General features: G+C 36.6%; 1 protein-coding gene and 1 non-coding gene across 12 annotated transcripts in view; one reads left to right on the forward strand and one right to left on the reverse strand.

The window, feature by feature from the left end:
• Positions 1-24,257, reverse strand: part of Btrc (beta-transducin repeat containing E3 ubiquitin protein ligase) — a 168,412-nt gene that overhangs the window by 108,801 nt on the left and 35,354 nt on the right. For 6 of the 11 annotated variants that reach the window (XM_074078475.1, XM_074078476.1, XM_074078472.1 and 3 more), the window contains one exon: positions 9,896-10,003. The exons of 1 other annotated variant lie outside the window; for it this stretch is intronic. In XM_074078475.1, coding sequence (XP_073934576.1) covers positions 9,896-10,003 — 108 coding nt within the window. Of the gene's footprint in view, positions 1-9,895; positions 10,007-21,723; positions 21,783-23,157; positions 23,286-24,257 lie in introns of those variants that run through there. 4 more of the 11 variants (XM_074078477.1, XM_074078473.1, XM_074078480.1 and 1 more) reach the window with 3 other exon arrangements.
• On the forward strand, positions 14,155-14,265 carry LOC141425252 (U6 spliceosomal RNA). The gene has a single exon (XR_012450332.1). It is a non-coding gene; the product is annotated as a U6 spliceosomal RNA (small nuclear RNA).

Here is a 24,257-nt window from a genome sequence, read left to right on the forward strand (position 1 = left end):
TTCTGTTCTTCTAATTTGTGCACTGGGACAACTTCAGGCCCCATGGGGGCATCTGTATTATCCCTTCTACCATTAGGAGTATTGTTGGAGTTAGGGTAATTGGGGAAACCCAACATTATTCAACATAAACAAAATAAGAAATAAACCTTCTTTGTGAAGATTTTAATTTTTCAGAGTTGGGCGAAGGTGGTTCACATCTGTAATCCTAGATACTTGGGAGGCAGAGATCAGGAGGATTGTAGTTTGAAGCCAGCCAAGGCAAATAGTTCTCAAGATCCTATCTCAAAAACACCCAACACAAAACAGGGCTGGTGGAGAGTGGCTCAAGTGGTAGAGCCCCTACCTAGCAAGTGTGAGGCTGAGTTCAAGCCCCAGTACCACCAAAAAATTAAAATAATTTTAATTTTACAGATCCATCATGAAGAATAAAATAATTAAGGAAATCTGATTGTGTCACAGTTAGATGATTTAATTTACTCTAAAACTAATGTCACAAATTAGCCCATAAATGAACATTAGATGCATCACAAACATGTCAAAATACTAGCAATAGAGGAAATTATTAACAACTTGAAATAATTAAGGATACTTAAATGACCAAGCAGGTATTTGGAAAGACAAATCAGCCCAAAATGTCACTTCTCCAAAACACACTATTCCCAAGATAAAGTGTAGCAAATTCAAGTCATCTCTACTCTTAGTACTGAAAAAAGATTAACACTAAATTTCAATGTTAGCTAAAATGTTTTTAAATCCAACATTTTGTACATGGGCTTTAATATTGGGCCTAACCCAGGTTAAAGGGTCACTGTCAGTGTATAATTTGCATCCTTTCTCTAGCCAGCTGCTTATCACCATCATCATTTTCATTTTCCCAATGTCTATTCTTTTACAGAATAAAGGTAAAATGCAATAAAATAGTCAAATAATTGCACAAACATACACTGCTGTAAAGATAAAGATGTTGACATCATTTTAAACTGAACTGTTAGCTGGCTGGCAGCACCATTATTTAATAGCTTGAAAAGTGCATTTGTTCATCAACAAGAGTTCAAATTTAGCATACAGAATCTAATTCAGAGGGGACCATCAGAATGTGAGTTGAGGATTGCACATAAACTAGACTCAGCATGTTTTTCTTTTGTCTGTGTACATGTATAGTCTTTGGAATGATTGTTTATCACTTCTTTCTGAATACAAAACTTCTGTGCAGGTACCACAAGCAATTTATGTTTTCTCTCTTCCCACCCCACATATGCAAATTTGACAGTTTTCTTCAAATTATCTTAAGTCTATTCATTCATTAATCCAGCAAAAGTATAAGTATTATAGACACTGGAAATATGAAATATAGCCCTGCCTTCAAGGAACTCACAGTCTAATAGGACACAGAGACAAACACATAATCACAATAGCATATTAATGCTATCACAGTAATCTACTGCATACTCTGGAATAAATATCTAGTTTAAGGGAGAAAGGGTAAGGATCGGAAAGGCTTTTATCCTGGCTCAACACAAGCTGATCTTTTCAAGATTAGGAAATATCCAGATAGATAAAAATCAGGAAACAAACATAAGGGAGGACAGGTGTTTGCAGTAGGGTTCTCCAGACAGGGTGAACAGGATATGCAAAACACAGATGCATAAGAAATTTTGGGGGCTGGTGGAGTGGCTCAAGTTGTAGAGTGCCTGCCTAGCCTGAAGCCCTGAGTTCAAATCCTAGTACCATCAAAAAAAAAAAAAAGAAAGAAAGAAATTTTGGTCAAACACTGTTATTTTCAAACAACTGGAATCCTACCCATCTTGTACTGCAGGGAACTGCAAATTTTGAAGTGGCTGAGAATTACACAGGAGGAACATAGTGGTGGGATGCAAACCAGGTTCAAACTGTGTTTAATCTAAAAACATGAGAAACTGTTCATGAGGTAAAGCATGGCCAGTGTAGGTGTTACCAGCTAATGAGTGTAGAATGTAGGCAAACATATGGTAAATGTGAAATTCACAAGTACTAGCATCAATAAAATAACAACATCTGAGGAGACATTTCCTTCTACTTTTCTGTACTTTCTACAATATTAATTTCATATTTTATATTTAAAATATTAAATGGTGTTAATAAAACCACTTAAAAACAAAGCTATTACTTGTCCGAGCATGCCTGAGTGTGAACATGCTTGCATGGATGGACAGGTAAGTCATTCCAGATTGGAGTAAACTAACATGTTAATTATGATTATCTTAAAGGAGAAGGATTATGGGTGGTGCTCTCTGATTTATATATTTCAGGAATAGTTCACAAATTCTGCAAAATGAGTTGTATAAATAGGGAAGAAATTCCTCACATAACAAGCAAAAACATCTTTGACTTGTCATTCCGTAAATTCCTAATGTACCCCTAATGTAAGAGATGCAGCTGGGAAAAGAAAGTGAGTCAAATGTTAACATATGCAAAAAAGAACTGGGTCTTTATTACACAGTAATTGTGCTGTACTGAAATTACTCAAATACAACAGGGGGCATGAGTTATGTCTTGATATGTGTTTTCATATCAAGATTATCCCAAGAATTATCATGGGATAATTCTCCTTTTATAGATTCAGTATGATGCCCATAGTCCCCTAAAATCTCAACCATAAAATGAAGTCCTATAATAAGTTTTATAATACTGAGTATTGCTTAATTTCCCTAGCTTTGTTTAATTTTAACATTTTACTTTGTAGATGACTTGGCAGACTTCTAAGCATTTATAAGTAATAAAACACAGTCTCGCTCCTGAATTCAACCCCCAACAATTTCAACTGTTGACTAGGGACCTACGTTAATTTTTAAAATATCATATGAAGTTGAGCATGGTGGTACCCCCCTGTAATCCCAGCACTCAGGAGTCTGAAGTAGGAGAATCAAGAGTTTAGGGCCAGCCTGGGTTATATAGTGAGACTCTGCCTCAAAAAAAGAAAAATCAGTCAGTCTGGCACTGATGGCTCATGTCCATAAATCCTAGTAATTTGGGAGGTTGAGATGGAGAGGATCACAGTTTGAGGCTGGCCTGGGCAAACAGTTTGTGAGACACTATCTCCAAAATAACCAGAACAAAATGGACTGCTGCTTTGTAAGCACAAAGCCCTGAGTTCAAATCCCAGTCCCACTAAAACAAAATTATATTGTGGATTTAGCTCAAGATTTCCCCCACTTCCAAATTTTTTTCCCTAAAATTGAGGTGAACATGGTGATGCATCCTTGTAATCTTAGCATTTGGAGTCTGAGGCAATTGGATTGAGAGCTCAAGACCAGCCTGGTTATATAGCAAGACACTGTCTCAAGAAAACAAAACAACAACAAAAAAAGATTCCCTAAAATTACTAGCCATGCTTGACACCTATAATATTCTAAGTTCCTATAAATCGACTTATATTAGAATTTCATTTTTTCTCTTTCCATGTCTAAGGAATAATAAAAGGTCTTACTCAGCTACTTTTAAGCACTTTCTCTCCACAGCTCATTCTCATTTAATATTGCAGACTGTACGATCACCATTTGCTGAGGATGCGCAAATCATTACATAAAATACATCTACTTTTAATTAACAGAAATCCTCTTAATCACCCATAACGTTCCAGAATAAGTCAATAGAAAATGAAAAAACGTTCAAAGTAAACATATCTCATGGAATCTATTTTTCTGTCCCTAGATGAAATGTCAATGACCAAACCGTATCAATATTGCAGTTTCAATCTGAGTTACTCAGGATAATCAACAAATCCAGCATTAACTCCTCAGCTCTTCTGTTTCTATTGTCTCAAGAATTTTGACTTTTTAACATGCTTCAAACTTACTAAAGAATGCACTGAATTCAAAGAAAAAAATGCCATAAGACTATTACTGAGATGTTTCCTTAAGCATATTTGGCACTATTAATAAAAATGGATATTCCTATTCAGACAACCTATTTTAAGCAATTACTTGACTCCCTTTCTCTCCCTCTCTCTTGTCTCTGTCTCTCTCTCTTTTTGGTGGTGCTGGGGTTTGAACTCATGGCCTATATCTTGAGCCACTCCACCAGCCCTTTTTGTGATTTTTTTTTTTTCCCCAAACAGGGTTTCGTGAACTATCTGCCTGGGCTGGCTTTGAACTATGATCCTCCTGATCTCTGCCTCCTGAGTAGCTAGTATTACAGACAAAAGCCACTGGCACTCAGCCTGTCTGTCTCTTTTAAAATTAAAAATACACTTACTAAATTTAAGTGCCCAAGAGAAATAAAAATTTATGCTAAAAACTTATACAAAACTGTTTATAGTAGCTTTATTCATAATAGGCAAAAAAATTGGAAACAATCTAAATATCTATCAATAAATGAATGGAAAAATTGTGGTTTACTGGGGCTGGAGGCATGGCTCCAAGCAGTAGAGTACCTGCCTTGCAAGCGCCAAACCCTGCATTCAATCCCCAGTACTGCCCCCCCCAAAATGTAATTGACTAAACAGTGAAATATATTCAGCAATGAAAAAGAATAAACTACTGATACAACATAAGAAAATCCCAAAAACATTCAGAAAAAAAAAAAAAGGCACAAAAGAATATATGCTACATAACTGCAGTTTTACAACTCAGCAAAGCTATGTAAGGTGTAGTAGCATATGTTAGCAATCCCAGCTACTTGGGAGGAGGAGATCAGGAGGATTTGAGGTCAACCAAGACAAAATGTTAACAAGACTCCTATCTCAACCAATAAGGTGGGCATGGTGGTACGTGCTCAGCTATGCTGGAGGCCATAGGTTAGAGGATGGGGTCAGGCCAGTCCTGGGCAAAAAACTACCCAAAAAATACAAAGCAAAAAGGGCTAGAGGCATGGCTTATATGGTAGTGTGCCCGTCTAGCAATTGTGAGCCTCAAACACCAGTACCACCAAGAAAAAAAGGCAAAACTAATTCTTGATGACACATTAGAACAGTAATGGCATATGAGTGGAAAGGAGTATAAGGGAATTTTTCTGATATTAGAAATGTTCATTACCTTGAGAGTGGGGATAGATTACACAAAAGCATAATTTCTCAAAAGTCATCTAAGCAGAGGAGTGAAGAGGTAGCTAGGCAGTAGAATGACTGCCTAGCATACACAAGGCCCTGGGTCCAGCCTGGCAGAGTGGTTTGTGGTAGAGCACCTACCTAGCAAACACAAAGCCCTGAGTTCAAATGCGAGTAACACCAAAAGAAAACAAAAACATGTATTTCACTGCATATAAATTTTACTTAAGAAAAACCCATCAAACCCCAGTGCCACCGAGAAAAAAAAGAAAAAAAAAAAAAAAAGAAAAATCCAAATGCATAAGTAAAATAAAATCCAAATGAGAAAAATGCAAATGTACTAATATTGTTTTAATTCCAGCAGTGAAAATGCTCGATTTAAGTCCTGCTTCAGCCAATTAAATGGCAAAATTGAACACCAGTGTGTTCAACCTGACACAGAATAAATTACTGAATTAGTAGGATAAAACCAGCATATAGAGTCAAATTTCTCCAATTTCTGCTACATAATTCATAATAATGACATTATCAATGAAAGAAAGAAAGAATGAAAGAAAGAAAGTTAGTTTTCTCAACCAAGGTGGGCTACCCAAAAACCAGAACTGAATTGTATGTAATGAAAAATAAGATTTCATTTAATGGTATATTGTTTAATAACAATATAAAAAACAGTATTTGATGAAAACCTCCAAAGTCTTCTGTACATCTTTCTAATAATATAAAACTCATTAATCTGCCAACTACTGTTTTAAGGACTTAATATAAATCAACTCATTAATTTTAACATCAACCCAATATTTAAGATAGATACTACTATCATCTCCATTTTACTGATAGGAAAATTGAGATATAGACAGGTCAAGTACTTGCACAAGGTCATAGCTAGAAATTAACAGAGCCAGGCTCAAATCGAACATAATTTGGTATCAGGGTCCATGCTTTTAGTCACCATACATTGACCTCTGAACTTCCTTTTTCTTTTTCTTTTCTTTGCTTTTTGAGAGGGTCTCGCTATGTAGCCCAGGCTGGTCTAGAACTCACAATCCTCCTTCCTCAGCCTCCCGAGGGCTGGGATTACAGGCGTGTACTACCTCCTCTCTTTTTAAACCATGTATTTGTGCAGAACTAAGTAGTCTTCATAAATTTCAAAGAAAACATCCGTAATAGACTGAATGCAGTCACAGATATGAAAATCTAGCTGCCTGTAATTAATCCAGACATTAGATTTTGTAAAAGTGTAACAAAATGCCAGTGTTTTATAGTTAGTGTTCTATAAAATGTCCCTTGCATTAGCATGCCATAGGCTTATTAAATGAATTAATAAATTAATATTTAATTTTTCAGTCCTATTTCCAATATGGTAGCAATCAATGTAATTCACATAAGTAGAAGCACTTTAGGTCCCTCAGTAATTTTTAAGAGGGTAAAGGGGTCCTGAGACTAAAACAAAACTGCTATCACTTCTCTCTTCAATTACTAAAATCATCTGTCTTTCTATAGCCAGAGTGATGCACATTTGACCAGGTCAAACTTGTGTTCATATCCTTTCAACAGCATTCTATTCATGGCCCCATAAGTCCTAAGTGATTAGCCCTAGATTCCCTAGTCATTTCTCACTCCATTCACCCCTTTCTCTATATTCTCTGAAATAACAGTAGTTTTCTACAGGGTCCTTAAATGCACCCAAGACATACCTTAGGGGTCTTACACTGACCCTTTCTTAGGCCTGAAAGGTTCCTAGTGTTAATTCCTACTCATCTTTCAGATCTTAACCACTGACTACTTAATCATTCCATAACCCTCAGGCTAGATCAGGACCTCTTGTTTGTTTATTTATTTATTTATATTTTTTTGTGGTGCTGGGGATGAAACCTAGAGCCTCATCCATACTGAGCAGGCACTCTACCACTGAGCTATATTCCTAGTCCAAGTCTCTCTTTTGTATGTTCTTAGGACTCCCTGCACATTTCCATCATAAAATCTATCAGTTTGGGAGATTATCCCTTTGGAATCATGTGGCTTAACAGCACTCTTGCTCATTTCACAGTGGAATAGAAATGTAAAAATCATGTGTGTGTAATTTATCTAATTTTTATTAGATTAAAATTTGCCTAGAGTGCCTGCTTTGCAAGTACGAAGCCCTGAGTTCAAACCCCAGTCCTGCCAAAAAAAAAGAAAAAAAAATTTGCCTACATATACATATATGTGTGTGTGTATGTGTATATCTATCTGTCTATCTATCTAGAAGACCAACAGTTCTCATTAAATTCTTAAAGGGGTTGTGACCCCTATGTAGTGAAGAATTAACTTTATCCAAAGGGAAATCTGGCTTTTGCCACTGGCTACTGGGGGGTCTCTAGGACTTGGGAACTTCTGATCTATCATGATATGAATGTCACTGTTGGCCTGGTGACATTAGCTACTGGAAAAATGTAATCCATATCAAGAGCTTTGAGCCACGTTTTATTAGCTCCAACAACAGGAAGAAACAGAGACTAAAGGCATTAGTATGACCTACAGGAGGAGCTGGAGACTAAAGGTCAGCCATATGGCAGCAAGTGATTGAGTCCCAATAACTACTACAGACACTAAGAGTCTGAGTGAGTTTTCTGTTTTGTGGTTGGCAATACTCTTGTAGGTATTGTTATACACTGTGGCTGAGAGGCAGTAACAACATCCATGACCCTGTGGGGGAGAGGATGACAAGAAATTCTACATTTTAACCTCTCCCAGATTCTACCCTATAGGTGTGTCTTCTTTTGGCTAATTTTAACATGTAACCACTCCCTGTAATAAACTGCACCATTGCATTCAGTGAGTTCTTTGAATTCTTTCTAACAAGTTATCAAACCTAGGAGTGGTTATGGAGGCCCCTTACACTTGCCAGTGGTGCCCAAAGTGGGACAATGCAGACTGGCTAAATTCACGGCAGTGCTCAAAAGGTCAAAAACCAATAGGCTAGTGAGGTATGGTGGTACACACCTATAATCCCAGCACACAGGAATCTAAAGCAGGAGGATCCCCAGTTCCAGGCCAACCTAGACTACTTAGCAAGACAAACAAATAACAACCATTAAAAAAACCAAAAATCAAAAAACAATGTTAACTATGGATTCCTTGAGAGCAGAACATTATGTCAGTATGATACACAGCAGACCCTTGCTGTCTGTGAATATAATTCCAAGGAGTCCACCATTTAGGAAAAACCATAAATGCTCAGGCTGCATAGAGTGTAAACACGACTGGCAGTAACACAGAACATGTACTACACTGTGTAATGTACACGCAGGGACTTTTTTGACCACACATGGTCAAAACCATGTGCAATAAAGGTAGGGTTACTGTGCAGCTTGGAAAAAAAAAAAAAAAGGTAAGGTAATTCACTCTGAAGCAAGTTGACACTATCAGGACATCGATGTTTTCTAATAATAATAATACCAATATATTTATGAAGATGACAAAAGCAGCCACCATTACCACATGTCCTTACTGTAATCTTTATTTACAGATGTGGGAAATGAGTATTAGAGAGTAAAATAATTTGCTCAAGGCCACACTACGTGACAAGAACTGTATTTAAAACTTGATTTAGGGGCCGGTAGAGTGGCTCAAGTGGTAGAGCGCCTGAGTTCAAACTCCAGTACTATTTACAAAAAAAAAGACTGTAAAACATGATTTAACTATTTTTAGAGTCATCATGCTTTACTATGTCTCAGTATAAGCAAAGGAAGATTAATATTAAAACTCTGCAAAGGAAAATGGAAATACAGCATTATCATCACTAAAACAGTATCATAAAGTAACTGTCGGCACTTAAGTTCTTCTCCGTTAACTGATCCTTACTTAAAGCTTAGCTTTGAATTACTTCTAAACAGACCATGAATTATATAAGGCTAAAAACAAGCAAATAGAATACTAGTGTGCTGCATATTACTATAAAATGTTAAATACAAATTCCAAATATCTGAGGTAAATGTAGTACTTCTGCCAAAAAATCATCATACATGGTATTCCAATCCATAAGCAGTGAGCACCAAGTTCTTTCTTTCATTTTCCTCTATAATATTCTATTTTTATTCCTCTATAGCTTTCTCTCACATACTAGAATTGACCTCCTGGCCTCTAAGAAAGGTTAAGGTGAGTTAGAATCCATTAACCCATGTAAGACCAAACAGACTGTCTCAACTGAGTACTGTACCCAAAGGACTTAAAGTTCTTCCCAACTTGAGACTAGAAACATTAATAAACAAATAAAACACAGTTCTTATAAACATACATATATGTGTGTATATGTGTCTGTGTGTGTATATATATATATATATATACATACATATGTAGAGAGAGAGAGAGAGAAACAGACAGAGAGGAAATATATAACCAAGAGATACTCTGAATAGTAGTTTTTAATAATCATAAGAAAAACATAAGCAATTCATGCAACTGATTATAATTAACTACATTAATTGGCTTTATGTAGGTCCAGAGCAAACATTATATTTTGAATTAGTATTTAATGATATTAGTTTAAAAATAACTATCACACTTCAGTAGATCTGCAAATCAATAGTCAAGTTGTTCTATGCCCATTTTGACAAACCAGTAATGATAAAAATGTCTTAAAGAGTGAAGCAGTCTGGATCTACATTAAAAGAATACTGAGTGATGTGAAATACAGGCAATATGAAGGAAAAAGATGAATGTAAATAAAACATGGGAAGAAGGGACATAATAACGAACTAAGCACACACACACACACACACACACAAATAAAACATGGGAAGAAGGGACATAATAATGAACTAAGCACACACACACACACACACACACACAAAACTAATGCCCACAAATAACCCATAGAGACAGAGAAAGTACCTGGAAAGCTGTGAGTGCGCCAGTCCCTGGGTTATACAGGCACCGCAGTGAAGGCATGCTGTCCGCCAGGCTGGAGCAGCCCAGCCACAGAGACCTGGGCATAGAGCACTGCAGAGAGAGGACAACTATGAGATGGGACAGTATGAGACAGGATGACACAGATTACAAGAATTTTCAAGGCTTGACTGAAAGCAATAACCCAGCTGCAGCTGGATGTTATGATAGAAACATTTTCAAGAAGTATATTACTTACTGTTTCTAACCTAAGAAAGAAACCCAGAAAAAGAGTACCAGTAGCCAAAAAAACAAGAGAACAAAAAAGTTACAGCTGGGGGTATGGCTAAAGTGCTAGAGCCCTTACTTAGCAAGCATGAGACCCTGAGTTTAAAACTCCCAGTAATGCCCCTCCCAAAAAAAGTTATGTCAAAACCATAAATATTTCAGAAAATTTTGTTCCTATTCTTTAGATGCATTTTTCTCTTTATGCATCTAAGGGAAATGTCCTTTACACAGCTGACAGATTCTTTTCCCTGTGTACTTTAAATTAACTCCTATAAGTATACCACAAGGTGAAATACTGAGCAGACTAAGCAGAAAGAGGAATACTTTGTGGTAGCATTACAATATCACAAATGGCAAATTAGAAAACAAAATACCACAGGAAAGTTGAGTATTCTTTAGAAGGAAAAGTATTGTATCTCTATGGCTTTGACATCAACTAAACAGTTTGCATACGTTTTATATATCTTATTAGTCTGCTATTCATTAACCAAAATGCAGAGTTTACCATAGCAGCTGCCTCTTCATCTTTCCAGATGTATTAAAGGGAGCTGGGGCAAGAAACACCCAAAAAGAAGAGAAAACAACAAAGAAAGAAAGAAAGATGGGCATAGAGAGAAAGAACTGGGAAAGCTGTGGAGTTAAAATCTCCTCAACAAAAAAAGCGTGTATAAGTGTAAACACAGTGTACTTAGTAGCAATAAAAGGGGAAGGGGGTAGAAATTACAATTTCTAGAAACAATAACGATATTAGTATTTTTCACTTAGTTTTATAACACACTATGTTGTAAAACATTCTTCATATTTCTCCAAAAGTATCTCAGGCTGGTTTGTCCACCAGCTTGAGTGCTGTTTCAGTCTAATAAAAACTAAAATAGTAAATAATCCAACATTCTCAATAAATACATATATTTGAATATAGAAGTCACTACACATAGCACTAAACATTACGTTAGAGAATTTGAAATTTTGTATATCATCATTATCCTTTTTCTTTAAACTTTCTAATAGGAATTAATACTGGGTATGGTATTCACTGTTCATATCATTGATATAAGGATAATGGGTTGCAAAATACTCTAAAAGATGATCTGAGCTACACTAGTACTTTCAGATCATTAGCCTCATTTTATAGTTAAGGCAATAAATCCCTAGGAGAAATTAGGTACTCATCCATGTTCATGAATTTAGAAAACAGAAAAGTAGGGATGAGAATCCAGGCCTACCTAGTACAGAGAACTCTTAGGTCATAAAGTAGGGGCCACAGACTTCAAAAAAAGTGTATCCGCTAAAGGCACAGCTGGATGACCTATCAACCAAAACAATTAAATCACCTTGAACTGCTGCAATGTGACTTTTTTTTCCACTGTTCCCAGTGTTTCTTCACTGTAAGCTACAAACCATTTTACAAACAACAGCTGTGAGGGTCTGAATATGAAATGTCCCACACATTCTCGTGTTTTGAATGCATGGTCCCCTACCTTAATATTCTATTCAAATGCTTACCTGAGCCCTAACACCTTTAAATTCGTAATTTCCTTCTCCTTCTTCTATCAGTCTATATCTACATTTACCTCTTGTCTTCTTGAAATGAATGCTAATTTCAGTCTCTTTCAGTGGTTGTTACCAATAGATAATCATATTGGAAGGAGAAGCCAATAGAAAGGAGATTAGGGGAGAAAAGGACTTGAAAAGCTTCCTGTGGGTTGAGGGTATAGCTCCAGTGTTCCAGCCCCTGGGTTCAATCTACAGTACCATGCAAAAGAAAACAGAGGGGGACTTCCTTCCCCTTGAGAATCATTGATCCACTCATATATCTGCTCTACACTGGATGAATAAAAAATGCTTCATTAAAATAATTTTTGTAAGTAAATCATATTAAAATTTTCTTGCCAGGAGCCAGTCTCTCACACCTGTAATCCTAGCTACTCAGGAGGGGCAAATAGTTCACAAGACCTTATTTTAAAAACACCCATCACAAAAAAGGGCTGATGGAGTGGTTCCAGGTAGGCCCTGAGTTCAAACCCCAATACTGAGAAAAAAATTTTTTTGTTGTTAAGGCTGGTCAGGCGCCAATGGTTCCTGCCTCAGCTTAGGAGGCTGAGATCTAGAAGATTGCAGTTTGAGGCCAGTCCAAATAAATAGTTCATGAGACTCCCATCTCAAAAATAACCAGAACAAAATGAACTTCAGTTGTGGCTCAAACAGTAAAGCATCTTCTTTGCAAATATGAAACCCTGAGTTCAAACCCCAGTTCCACAAAATAATAATTATTATTTTTCTTAAGACTGCTGTTAATCAAACAAGTATTTCTTGAATAATGAAAAAAAACACCAAAATTCTTTTCTTCTTTTTCTTTACGTGTGTGTGTGTGTGTGTGTGTGTGTGTGTGTGTGTGTGTGTGTGTCCTGGGGATCAAACCCAGGGCTTCATGCATGTTAGGCAAGCACATTAACACTGAGCTCCATCACCAGCCCGAAAAAAATCTCTTTCTTCATGGAATTTACATTCTACTAACAACCTTAAATCCTTCTGTACTAAAAATCCATAATGTAAAAGAAACTCATTATTATGAATTGTTAGGTTATTACTAGTAAGGATGCAGTACATTATTAAGCTGTTGGTTAAAGTTCTGTGTAAAATGAGCAGAAAAATGTCTCAGTTATTCCTGAATTTGAGAAAAACAGTAGAGGTAAAAGCGGGAATAAATAAAAAGGGAGTATGAAGATATAGAACAGGAAGAAAAAAGGAAATAGTAGAGGGCAATGGAGTAGGCACTGGAAGATAGCGTGTCACTTCTCCCTAGTGCTTTCAGAGGAACTCAGTGGCTCACATATTTTAGCCATTCTGAAGTCACCTGCATGATGTACACACAGCACAGCTGGGTCTAGAAGCAACCAGAAGCCCTTCATCCAGAGACTTGGAATTCGTCTTTCTTATTATCATGCACGTATTTATTTCTATTTGTGAGTACAGTGCTCCATGATAAGTTTTTTAGGCATTCCTCTTGTAAATTAATTGTCTCCTCTGCTTTATATAAGAATATGTTATTTTTGCAATATGTACCTGATGGATTATTATCTGAGCTTCCTTCCTTACTCATCGTAATGTTCTTCTTTCGTTATTGCATGCCTATCCTCCATCAAAACTTTAACAACTAAGAATTTGAAAGGGCTTACCCTATCTCCTAAAACTGAAATTCCAAAATAAAATTATGATCAATAATGAGCCACATATACCCTGGGAAGCCACTAGATATACCAGTGTGATCTTCAAAGTACCATTAACTTGCAAACACCACACAGAGGATGCATTCCTGATTATTGCATGACAATTGGTGTGGGTATGAAAACTGCACTTGAATATAGTCAAATCTACACATTACCGTAAGATTTTATATATTATGGCTCAATTTAAAAACTAATTTTCAAATTGTAAAAATTAATCATACTCGTACTGGCAAATGCCACTTAAAATCTTTGAGGAAAAAATACAATTACAAAATAAATGAAGTAGGCTATAACTTTTACTCTACTTCTTTCCTCTCCCTTCTATCTTCACATTTAGGAACATTTTTTAAATGAAGAAGGGAAAACTCAAAGGAAATCTGGGGGGAAAGCAAGAGAGTGGAAAAGACTGCCATTTTAATTACATCCCCATATGTATTCTCTGTATTTCAGGGCCATTCTGATCAGTCAGCTTCTACCAAAGATGTAAAGATTGTTTGTCCTTCATCATTCAATTAATAATGCCCTTTAAATTCTACCTTCAAAACATCTGAAAAGCACACAGTTTTCTACTTAACATTTGAGTTGCCCTTCTTGTTTCTTATTGCACATTATATTTAAATTTCTAAAATTCTCTCTATACCTTTTTTTTTGTGGGGGAAGGAGAATGTGCTGGGGATTAAATCAGGGCCTCATGCATGCTAGGAAAGTGCTCTACCACTGAGCTACACCATCAGCCCTTACTTTAATTTAGTGCATGCTTCAGCAACACAGATACTAAAATTGGAATACAGAGATTAGCATGGCCCCTGCATTAAAATGACATGCAAATTCATGAAGTTTCGTATTTAAAAAAAAATTTTTTTTAATTAAAAAGAAAAGGCTAAGCTGTAATCCAGCACCACAACTACATTCTCGTGTTTAAATATTTAACTTCTGTTAAGAACTTTAACATACTCCTTAAATGGTTCTTCTATGCAATCTCAAAAGCTACTTACACCAAAGTTAACAGATACGCCTCCATTCTACATAAATTGAGCCCCACAGCACATACTTGTTTCTTCAGCTCATTTTCCAACTAACCATACCCCAAATGACTCTCCTGCATAAAAATGAAGAAAGTTGGCTGGGGAAGTGGCTCAAGTGATAGAACTCCTGTCCCAGTTCAAACCCCAGTACTTAAACAAACAAAAAAAAAACTGAAGAAAGCTGAAGAATATAATAATTTATTTTAAATGAAGTTTTTGTCCAAGTTCACATGCTTTTAAAAAACATTTATAACATTTGGGGAGGGAGGATGAACATGTGTCCACTCCCTGAAAGAATGGGGATACCAGAGACTGCAATGTTGCAACACAAAGGGCCACGGGTGTTTCAAGAAGAATATAGTATCTACTGCCTATGTGAATCAATGGTAAAAATTCATTTACAAAGAGAACACTGAAAACCTCCATTCACCACCCCCCACTCCTTGACTGCCTTAAGTAATGTCACAGATCCTCTTCACTGATTTGAGGGCCTGAAGGCAAAGGACTGGCCTCAGCATTTACTATATGAAAACTGAATGACAAAATCTCCTAAACTATGGTCCCTGTTGGTCAACTTCTAGGAGTAACAGAAGCTATAATAATCAACAATAAAAAGATTGCTGCGCTGAGAGTTTACGTATCCTTAAGCCACAGAATTGAAGAATTCCCTTGTCACTATTATATCAACTAAAATCCAGGCCAAGAGAACCACAGAAGATCTTGCAAAGCATTCAGACTCTGCCTATATAAACTGATAACCTTTAAGAAACCCTATTTAATTCATTCCAAAAATGAAACTCCCACCTGTCATATAGGATGATCGTATCTACCTAGCTTATTGCACATTTACTGAAAAACTAAAATAAGTATTCCAAAATTTGCATAATACAAAATAAAAAAAAAGTAAAGTAGCATCACTACCAAGAACAGGCTGCTATAAATGTTAATTGCATTTCTGGGTATGTTCTGGGATAGCATTATGAACTAGAGCTCATAAAAACAATAAATTTATCCACCAATCAAATTATTTATTTTTCTGGACTAGACAGGACAGAGGTGGAGTACAAGCAGAGATCTAAAAACTATCAGGCAAAAATTGTTTGCCATACGTTGTACATTATTTCATTTAATCATTACTTTTTTCAAAGAAGTGTTAATACTGTTACTTTAACATAAGAGTAAATGAGTTCAGAGAAGTTACAATGACTAAACGGTGATGGCAAAAAATAAGGCCTCAGTGTGGCCAAAATCCATAGACTCACTACCACAAACATATGCTCTCAAGTAGTTTACACTCCATTTATTTTTTCCCCCTTTGCCCCAATGCTGCAAATCAAAACCAGAGCCTTGTATATGCAAGACAAATGTTCTAAGCTATACCCCTAGCCCTATTTCATAGTCTTTTTGGGGAGATCAATTATATAAACAGTAACTATAAGAAAAAAAATACAGTAATATACTTAACTGTGTTAGACAATAAATGCTATGTTACATTTTTTACTATTAAGAAAAATTTAGACATAGTTTTTAGTTTTATTGTAGTTCTTGTTATTGCACGTAACTTAATTATATATTGCCTCAGCTTCCAAACTATTGCTCAGAGGTATAAGTCTGTCTTATATTTGTTTTATCTCCATGGTCTGGTCATAGTACATACTCAATAAATGTGTTCTTAATGTTGGGTATGGGAACCTAAGAGACAGATAAGTGAGTGGCCCATCCCCCATGGAGAGCACTATGAGCCCTACACCCTGAGACGGAGATACATAGTCTCATAAATCGGCCACAGGGCTGATAAACAGAATACTTTCAAGGTTGTTTCCCCCAATAAGGGGCAAACAGACCAGCTCATCGAAGACAGTCCGCATGCGAATACACCGCCAGTGGAAAGAACCCACCTAATCCTTACCCTAACCCAGTTAAAGCATCCATAAAAAGCCCCAGGCTTCACCTGCTCTAGCTGTAGCCTTTTCTTCCTCTAGTAAGTCCTACTCTGTGTGCTGACCTTGCTGTCCCACGAGTTAACCCACTGCCTCATGAGCCAATTCTTCGGCCTGTGAAGGCAAGAACTCTGAACACTGGCCCGCAACATCAATATTGAGAAATCAGTGACAACTATGTCTCAAAGAAAAATAGGAAACACTGCTTAAGGAGTGATATTACTGATAAAATAACTCATTGGCTGCTTTATTGAGACTGATTTAGCTGGACTGGAAGGTATGTGTTGGATAAAGTTATTTCACAACACTAATTCACCTGAATAGCCATTGGTAAGGTAAAAATAAGATCCTGAGAGGTTAAATGAATTACCAAACTTTGAAGGGTACCTAGCAAATGTCAAAGATGGTGTTGAATACTAGATACACTGACTACCTAGTAAAGTGTTACCTAGGAAAGTGTAAAAACAACACTTGGATGCCAGGCATGACCAGACCCAGAAGGCACACACAGGAGAACTGAGAATTTGAGGCCAGCCTGGACTACAAAGGAGACTCTGTCTCAAAACAAAACAGCTACTAACGTTTTCATTTTAAAAAGCTACCCAGGGTAGTCAAATTCAGAAAGGAGGCTGGGAAGAGGGCAGAATAGAGAGCTGTTGCTTAATGGGTATAAAGTTTTAGTTTTGCAAAAGGAAAAAATTTCTAGAGATAGGTTGCAAAATAATGTGAACATAGTTAAACTAATGAACTGAACACTTAAGAGTGGTTAAAAGGGAAATTTTATGTTATGTATATAATAACACAATTTTTTTTTTTTTTTTTTTTTTTGGTACTAGGGCTTGAACTCAGGGCCTACACACCTGGAGCCACTCCAACAGCTCTTTTTGTGATGGCTTTTTTGAGATAGGGTCTCTCAGACTATTTGCCCTGGCTGGCTTCAAGCTGTGATCCTCCTGATCTCTGCCTCCTGAGTAGCTAGGATTACAGGCGTGAGCCACTGGCGCCCAGCCAATATAATAACACAATTTTTAAAGCATAGTCCCCAAAATGATAAATATTAAAATTACCAGACACAGGTTTTATATATATAAAAGGCATATATAAGGCATTCAAGAAAATAGATGAAAAGGTGAATAATTACACCATAAACTGAAATCTATAATTATAAAATATAACATGGAGACCCTATAATTTAAAAATTCAAAAGTTGAAATTAAAAAATGCATTAAATTGGTTTAAGAGAAGATTAGATTCAGAAAAAATCACTAATAGGGAGATCAGGAAATCACCTTGCTCTACCTGCCTTGGTGCCCCCACCAAGCTTCAGTATGGTACCAGGGACAGAAGAAAGAAAAAATAAAAGAGGGAGGGAGGAAGGGAGGAAAGAAGAAAGGAAGGGAGGGAGAAGAAAAAAATGAATGAAGGGAGGTCACAGTGCTGATAAAGGACAGAAAAGTGATGATAAGATTGTTAGAAATATAAATCATACAGTTAAGGACTGGGACAGCAGCTCTCTCCTGCAATGCCAGTTACCCCAGAGGTGTAAAAGTGAACACATATATTTGAACTCCCAGAAGAAAAAAAGAGAATGGGCAAAAGGAACCCTTAAAGAGCTAGCACAAATTTTCACAAACTGATTAAAATTATCAAGCTACAGATGCAAGAATTTCTTTAAACATATAAAGCACCTTTTCTATGCCTTGACAAGCTGGCAGAGGGGCTCAAGCAGTAAGAGTGCCTGCCTAGTAAGTATAAGGCCCTAAATTCCAACCTCAGTGTCATTTAAAAAAAAAAAAAAGTTGTAAACAAAAAAAAAGTTGGCAAACTGTTATTCTAAGTTTAGTTTAGAACAGCTTCTAACATTTTATACTTTGTACTTTCAATATTGTGAAATAGGTCCAGGAGAACTTTTAATGCAAAGGTTTTTTTTTTTTCCTTTCAACGGCAAAATTTTCCTCTGGAACATCTTCATCATAACCACTTTTCTAATAACCACTTTCCTCATTTTATTAATAAATTCACTTTTACTAACTTCCTCTGAGAATCTAGAAACCATCAAATGATGGCAGTGTTCATTATAATGGTCAACTATTCTTCTTTAACTTCATTTTTCACCCAAACTTCAATTAAATTGTTAACATCTTTGTCATCTGTTGTCTAATTCCCACTTTTAATTATCTATTTCTGTAAAATATCAAAGTGGGAGGAGACAGCACATTGTCATCTACACATAAATTTAGTAACAGATGTGCTATAACTATCACCATCAGACTCTGAAGGAAGTGACTAACCATGATGTACATGGTTTCATACAGTGATTTCTGGACTAGTGCGCTAGCAAAGAAGTGTACTTTTTACAAAGTTACAGTTAACATACCATGGCAACAGAAATTTAAAACGTTGTTGTGGAACTTGCATTATTTAACTACTCCATCATAACTAAAATTTGTGTAGATCAAAACTGCAAAATGAGGACTTCTTGTACATTAAATGTAAATAGAAATGTGAATAAAAGCCAAACAGTCAATTTCACCTTCCACCATAGAAGACTCACTGATATCAAAACTGCCCTCCCACCACAGACAAGAAAACTAGACATGTGAAGCAGGTATTTTAAGACACTGGATAATAAACAGTGCCAGATTATAATCCCTGATAGACAGGAAAAAAATAAGGTGACCCTTAAAATTGTATTAGCATTTTATGTGCAGGTAGTTTCTAATCTGTAACATTAAGAAAGGGGAACTAACTGGGCATAGTGGTTCACACCTGTAATTCCATCTACTTTGGAGGCTGAGATTGGGAGGATAGAGGTTCAAGAATAGCCCAGGCAAATAGTTCCAGAGACTCCATCTCCAAAAATAACTAGAGCAAAATGGACTGGAGGTATGGCTCAAGCAGTAGACCACCTGTTTTGCAAGTGTGAAGCCCTGAGTTCAAACTCCAGTCCCATCAAAATTAAAGAAAAAAGAAAAAGAAAGAAAGGGGAACCAGACTGGGGAGTGGCTTAAGTGATAGAGACCTGCCTAGCAAGCACACAGCCCTGAGTTCAAGCCCAGTACTGCCACAAAAGAGAGGGGAGATGACCCACAATACAATGGGATTATTTATTTGAGGAAACAGAATAATTTATGGAGGTCAAAGAGACTAAAATTGTTGAGGCAGAGTATTGAATGAGTTATGCAGAAAAACCCTCCAAATAACTGAACAGGGGACCCCTTAAGCCTGATCTTGAATGTTGAGTCCTAAATTCCACAAGACCAGACAAGTAACTGTCATAGAGATATAAGCACAACAACTAGAAATCACAATCTTTTCTATTCTGTTCAGCCAGATTGTAGAAGCCTAAATGAACACTCAGTAGAGACCACAGGAAGCTCACAAGTCAGTGGTAATAATGAACTAGTCTACAATACTAAACCTATCCTAATATATCTTAAAATCCACCACAACAGCATAAAGCTGATCTGCAAGAAGCTTAACTGTCAGCTGAAATAAGGCCAATATTAAAAAAAAAAAGAAAAGAAAAGAAAAAGTAAACAAAATACAAGGAAGCTGAGGCAGGAGACTGACAGCTCTAGGCCAGTCTGGGCTATATAGTAAGACCTGTCTCAAAACAAAAAAACAAAATACAGACGTTTAATAATATAACACAATGTCTAAAGCTAAATCTAAGCTTGGTGTGGTGGCATATGCCTATAATTTCAATATTGGGGAGACTGAGGCAGAAGGATCTTGAGTTTCAGGCCAGCCTGGGCTACATGGAGAGTTCAAGGCTAGTCTGAGCTACATATTGAGATCTTGTCTACAAAGTCCTAAAAGGATCATATAAAATTACCAGAAGAAAAATATAATATCCAAGTAACAATAACATGAGATGCTATTAATAGCAGACTAAACACAGAAGAAACAAACAATGAATTTGAAGAAACAGCAATATATCAAATGAAGCCCTAAGAAAAAAGATTGAAGAAAATAGTGAAACAATTCTCCTCAGTGACCTGTAGGAAATTACCAAGTGGTCCAACGTAAGTATAACTGGTGTCACATAAGAAAAACCAGAAGGGGGGGAAGGGAGGGAGAAGAAAAACAAGACGCAAAAAATATCTTTGAAAAATATGTATTTCCAAATACATTTGGAAAGCAACAGACAGATATAACCTATAGAAAAGTATGTAAAGTGCCAGAAAAATACAAATGTGGCTAAATGTTTTTAAACTTTGACACTTTAAGTTTTCTTTTTAAAAAGCAAACAATTTAAACAAAAAAATGAATTGTACTGTCCATATAAAATACTTGGAAGCAATAATAACCAAGGAGTAGAAAATGGAAATGTTTGTATGAAATGAAATATTTTAGAAAGACTGATGTACTAAAGATACATATTGTTTGGTAAAACATATATTTAATAAGGGTCTAATAACTAGAATATAGAAAGAAATTTTGAGCTGGGGATATACCTCAGTAATAGAGCACTTGCCTAGCATGTATGAGGCCCTGGGTTTGCTCCCCAGCACCACAAAACAAAATAAAAACAAGACAAAACAAAATCACTTGAGCTCTTAGGCCAGATGGTGCACATGCCTGTAGTTCCAACTCTCCAGAAGCTGAGGCAAAAGGATCACTTAAGTCAAGGAGTTTGAACACTTTTATATCACAACAATAACAACAACAACAAAAAGACAAGCAACCCAGTTTTAAAATGGGCAAAGGACTTGAAAAGCCATTTAGCTAAAGAGCATATATTCAAATGAACAACAATCAGATGGAAAGGGTGCTCAACATCATCAGTCATCAATAAAATGGAAATCAGATCCACAAGCTACATACCTTCACAGCCCATTAGTACGCAAAAGTCATAAGACAGTTCAGGAGAAAAATATGCCACGATATCCAGATGCACTAAAAGAAGCTTTATCATAAAGTAACCCTATATGATGAAAATAGCAAGTGCTAGAAAGGATGCGAAAAAATCAGAAGCCTATGCACTGCTGGCATGATAGAAAATGGTGTAGCAATTATGGAAAACAGTTTGGCATTTCCTCAAAAACTTAATCATAGAATCACCATATTACCAATCCAAGCAATTCTACGCCTAGTTATATGGCCAAAAGAATTTAAAACTGGTATCCAAACACATACATTTACATTCATAATAGCATTGTTCAAAATAGACAAAAGGTGGAAACGGTTCAAATATCTGAATGAATTGTAGTGTATGTACAATGAAATATTATTCAGCCATAAAAACAAATGTAGTAATGACATATGCTACAACACAGATGATCCCAACATACTATGCTAAGTAGAAGAAGCCATACACAAAAGGTCACATTTTGTATGCTTCCACTTACATGAAATATCCACAACAGGCAAATCCATAGACAGAACGTAGATTGGTGATTGCCAGGTGCTGAAGGGAGGGAATGAAAAGAAACTGCTTAATGGATGTGAGATTTTACATAGGATGTACTGGAAGTAGTGGTTTTCCAATATTGTGAATGTACTAAATGCCACACAATTGTTCACTTTAAAACAGTTAATTTGGGCTGGAGGCATGGCTCAAATGGTAGAGTACCTACATGCCTAGCAAGCACAAGTCCCTGAGTTCAAACCCCAGTATAGACAAAAAAAATAAATAAATAAAATGGTTAATTTTAAATGAGGCATGGTGGCTCACACCTATAATCCCAGCTATGCAGGAGATAGAGATCCAGAGGTTTGTGATTTGAGGCCATTATCTGAAAAAAGTTCATGAGACCCCATCTCAATCAATGGCAGGGGGCAATGGTGCATATCTGTCATCCCCAGTTACACTGGGAAGTACAAATACAAAGATGGGGTTTAGGGAGGCTCAAGCAAAAACGCAAGACACTATCTCAAAAATAACCAATACAAAAACTTCTGGTGGAGTGGCTCAAATGGTATAGCACTGCCTAGTAAGTGTGAGGTCCTGAGTTCAACCTCCAGTACTTTCAAAAAAAAAAAAAGGTTGGGGAAATAAAATATTATCAATAATTTTATATTGGTTACATGCTAAGATGATAAACTGTAGAGAGTTAAAAATATATTATTAAAATTTCAGTTTTTTATTTTTAGTTTTTTGATGTGACTACAAGAAAAATTTTAATTATTTAAAATTTAAAACTATATATGCTGACTTGGTTAGTATCTGCAGTTAACATTTATACTGAACAGTGGACTTTAAGCATCAAAAGACAGATTGTCAGGTTGCATTTAAAAGAATGTATACTGTTAAACCATGTATAGAAATAAATGAAAAGCTTGAAAAAGATGTAACGTAACAACAGTCATTATAAGAAAGCTGGGATGGCTATAGTAACATCAAAATACACTTACAAAGTATTAACAACAGCAAGCAAGAGGATTATTGCAAAATGATAGAGATCAATTAATCAAGAACAATCCTAAAAGTATATGTACTAATAATGACAAAATTTCAAAATAGTGAAAAACAAAATAGAAGATATAGTTCATTAGTGCTTGTCTAGCATGAGCAAGGCCCTCAAATCCCAAGTACCACAAAAATTAAAAACCAGTCGGATACTAGAGGATCACAGTTTAAGGCCAGCCTAGGCAAAAGTAAATGAGACCTTAGCCCAAGGTCTCACTTTAGCTGGGTGTGGTGGTACATCTCAAATACAACTGGAAGAGGTAGGAGAAGATCATGATGGAGGCCAGTCCCAGGAAAGTTAGAAGATCCTATCTGAAAAACAAACTAAAAAGCAAAAGGACTGGTGGCGTAACTCAAGTGTTACAATACTTGCCCAGCAAGCGTGGAGGCCTGGAATTCAAGCCTCAGTACGGCATGCACACACACAAAGTAAGCAGACTGTCCCGTGTCCCCCTCTGAACACAGCTACTAAAAATGGGCAGAACACAGCAGCTGAGGACTCTGAAAAGCAAACAGTAGCAAGTGAGTGGGGAAGCCTTTGACATAGTACTGAACCAACAATGAATTTACCTTTTTATTATTCCTCCAGTATTCACCAGCCTGGACTGCAGGCTGAAACCTAAAACTGAATATAAGTGTGGGCAAAGAGCTGCAGGAAAAGCCTACTAGTTCTAGCTCAAGGAGTGAAGAAGGGTATCTCAACAAAGAGAATGGTGTCACTCTCACATTTTAAATTCTCTCCATTCTAAGCAATCTCATGATGAAACCCACAATAAATACAGAGACTCAGAAACTGAAAACTCTGAAGTATGGAAATCTTCCCTTTTGATCAGAGGGGTTGTAATCCTAAAAGGGAGAAGTAAACCTATTGCTCTTCCTCCCCACCCCACCCCCATCTATTTATCCCTTGATGCAATAACATATGCAAGTTTAAATAAAACCCTAGCTTTCTGGCCCCAGGACTGAAAAAGGGAGCTTTAGGGAATGAGGTAGTTAGTACTGAGGAGAAAATGGAAAATCAAATTCAGGAAAGCAACCCCATAAAGTGGTTAATGAACTCCTTTGTTCACTACCAAGGTGAACCTGAGTGGATATAACTCAAAGTAGCAAGCTATGGACTCTGAGAACTGAACTACAAGGCAAATTATCATCCAGATCCCAGGTTGGGATTGGAGGTATTGCTCAAGCAGTAGAGCGCTTGCTCTGTAAATGCAAACCCCTTAGTTCAAACACCAATCCCACCAAAAAAGCAAAAAACAGATCCCAGGTTGGTCACTGAGTAGCATGCACAGACTATATCTCAATGACACTGCAAAGGCTTTCATAATGGAATAGACAATGAGGACTGGGGGGCATGGTTCAAGTGGTAGAGTGCTTGCCTAGCAAGCACAAGGACCTGAGTTCAATCCCAGTACTATAACATAAAATAAAATAAAGACAAAATCATGGAAAACAGACACTGAAACCACAACC

Source organism: Castor canadensis, chromosome 7, assembly GCF_047511655.1.
Source record: "Castor canadensis chromosome 7, mCasCan1.hap1v2, whole genome shotgun sequence".
NCBI classification, from domain to species: Eukaryota; Metazoa; Chordata; class Mammalia; order Rodentia; family Castoridae; genus Castor; species Castor canadensis.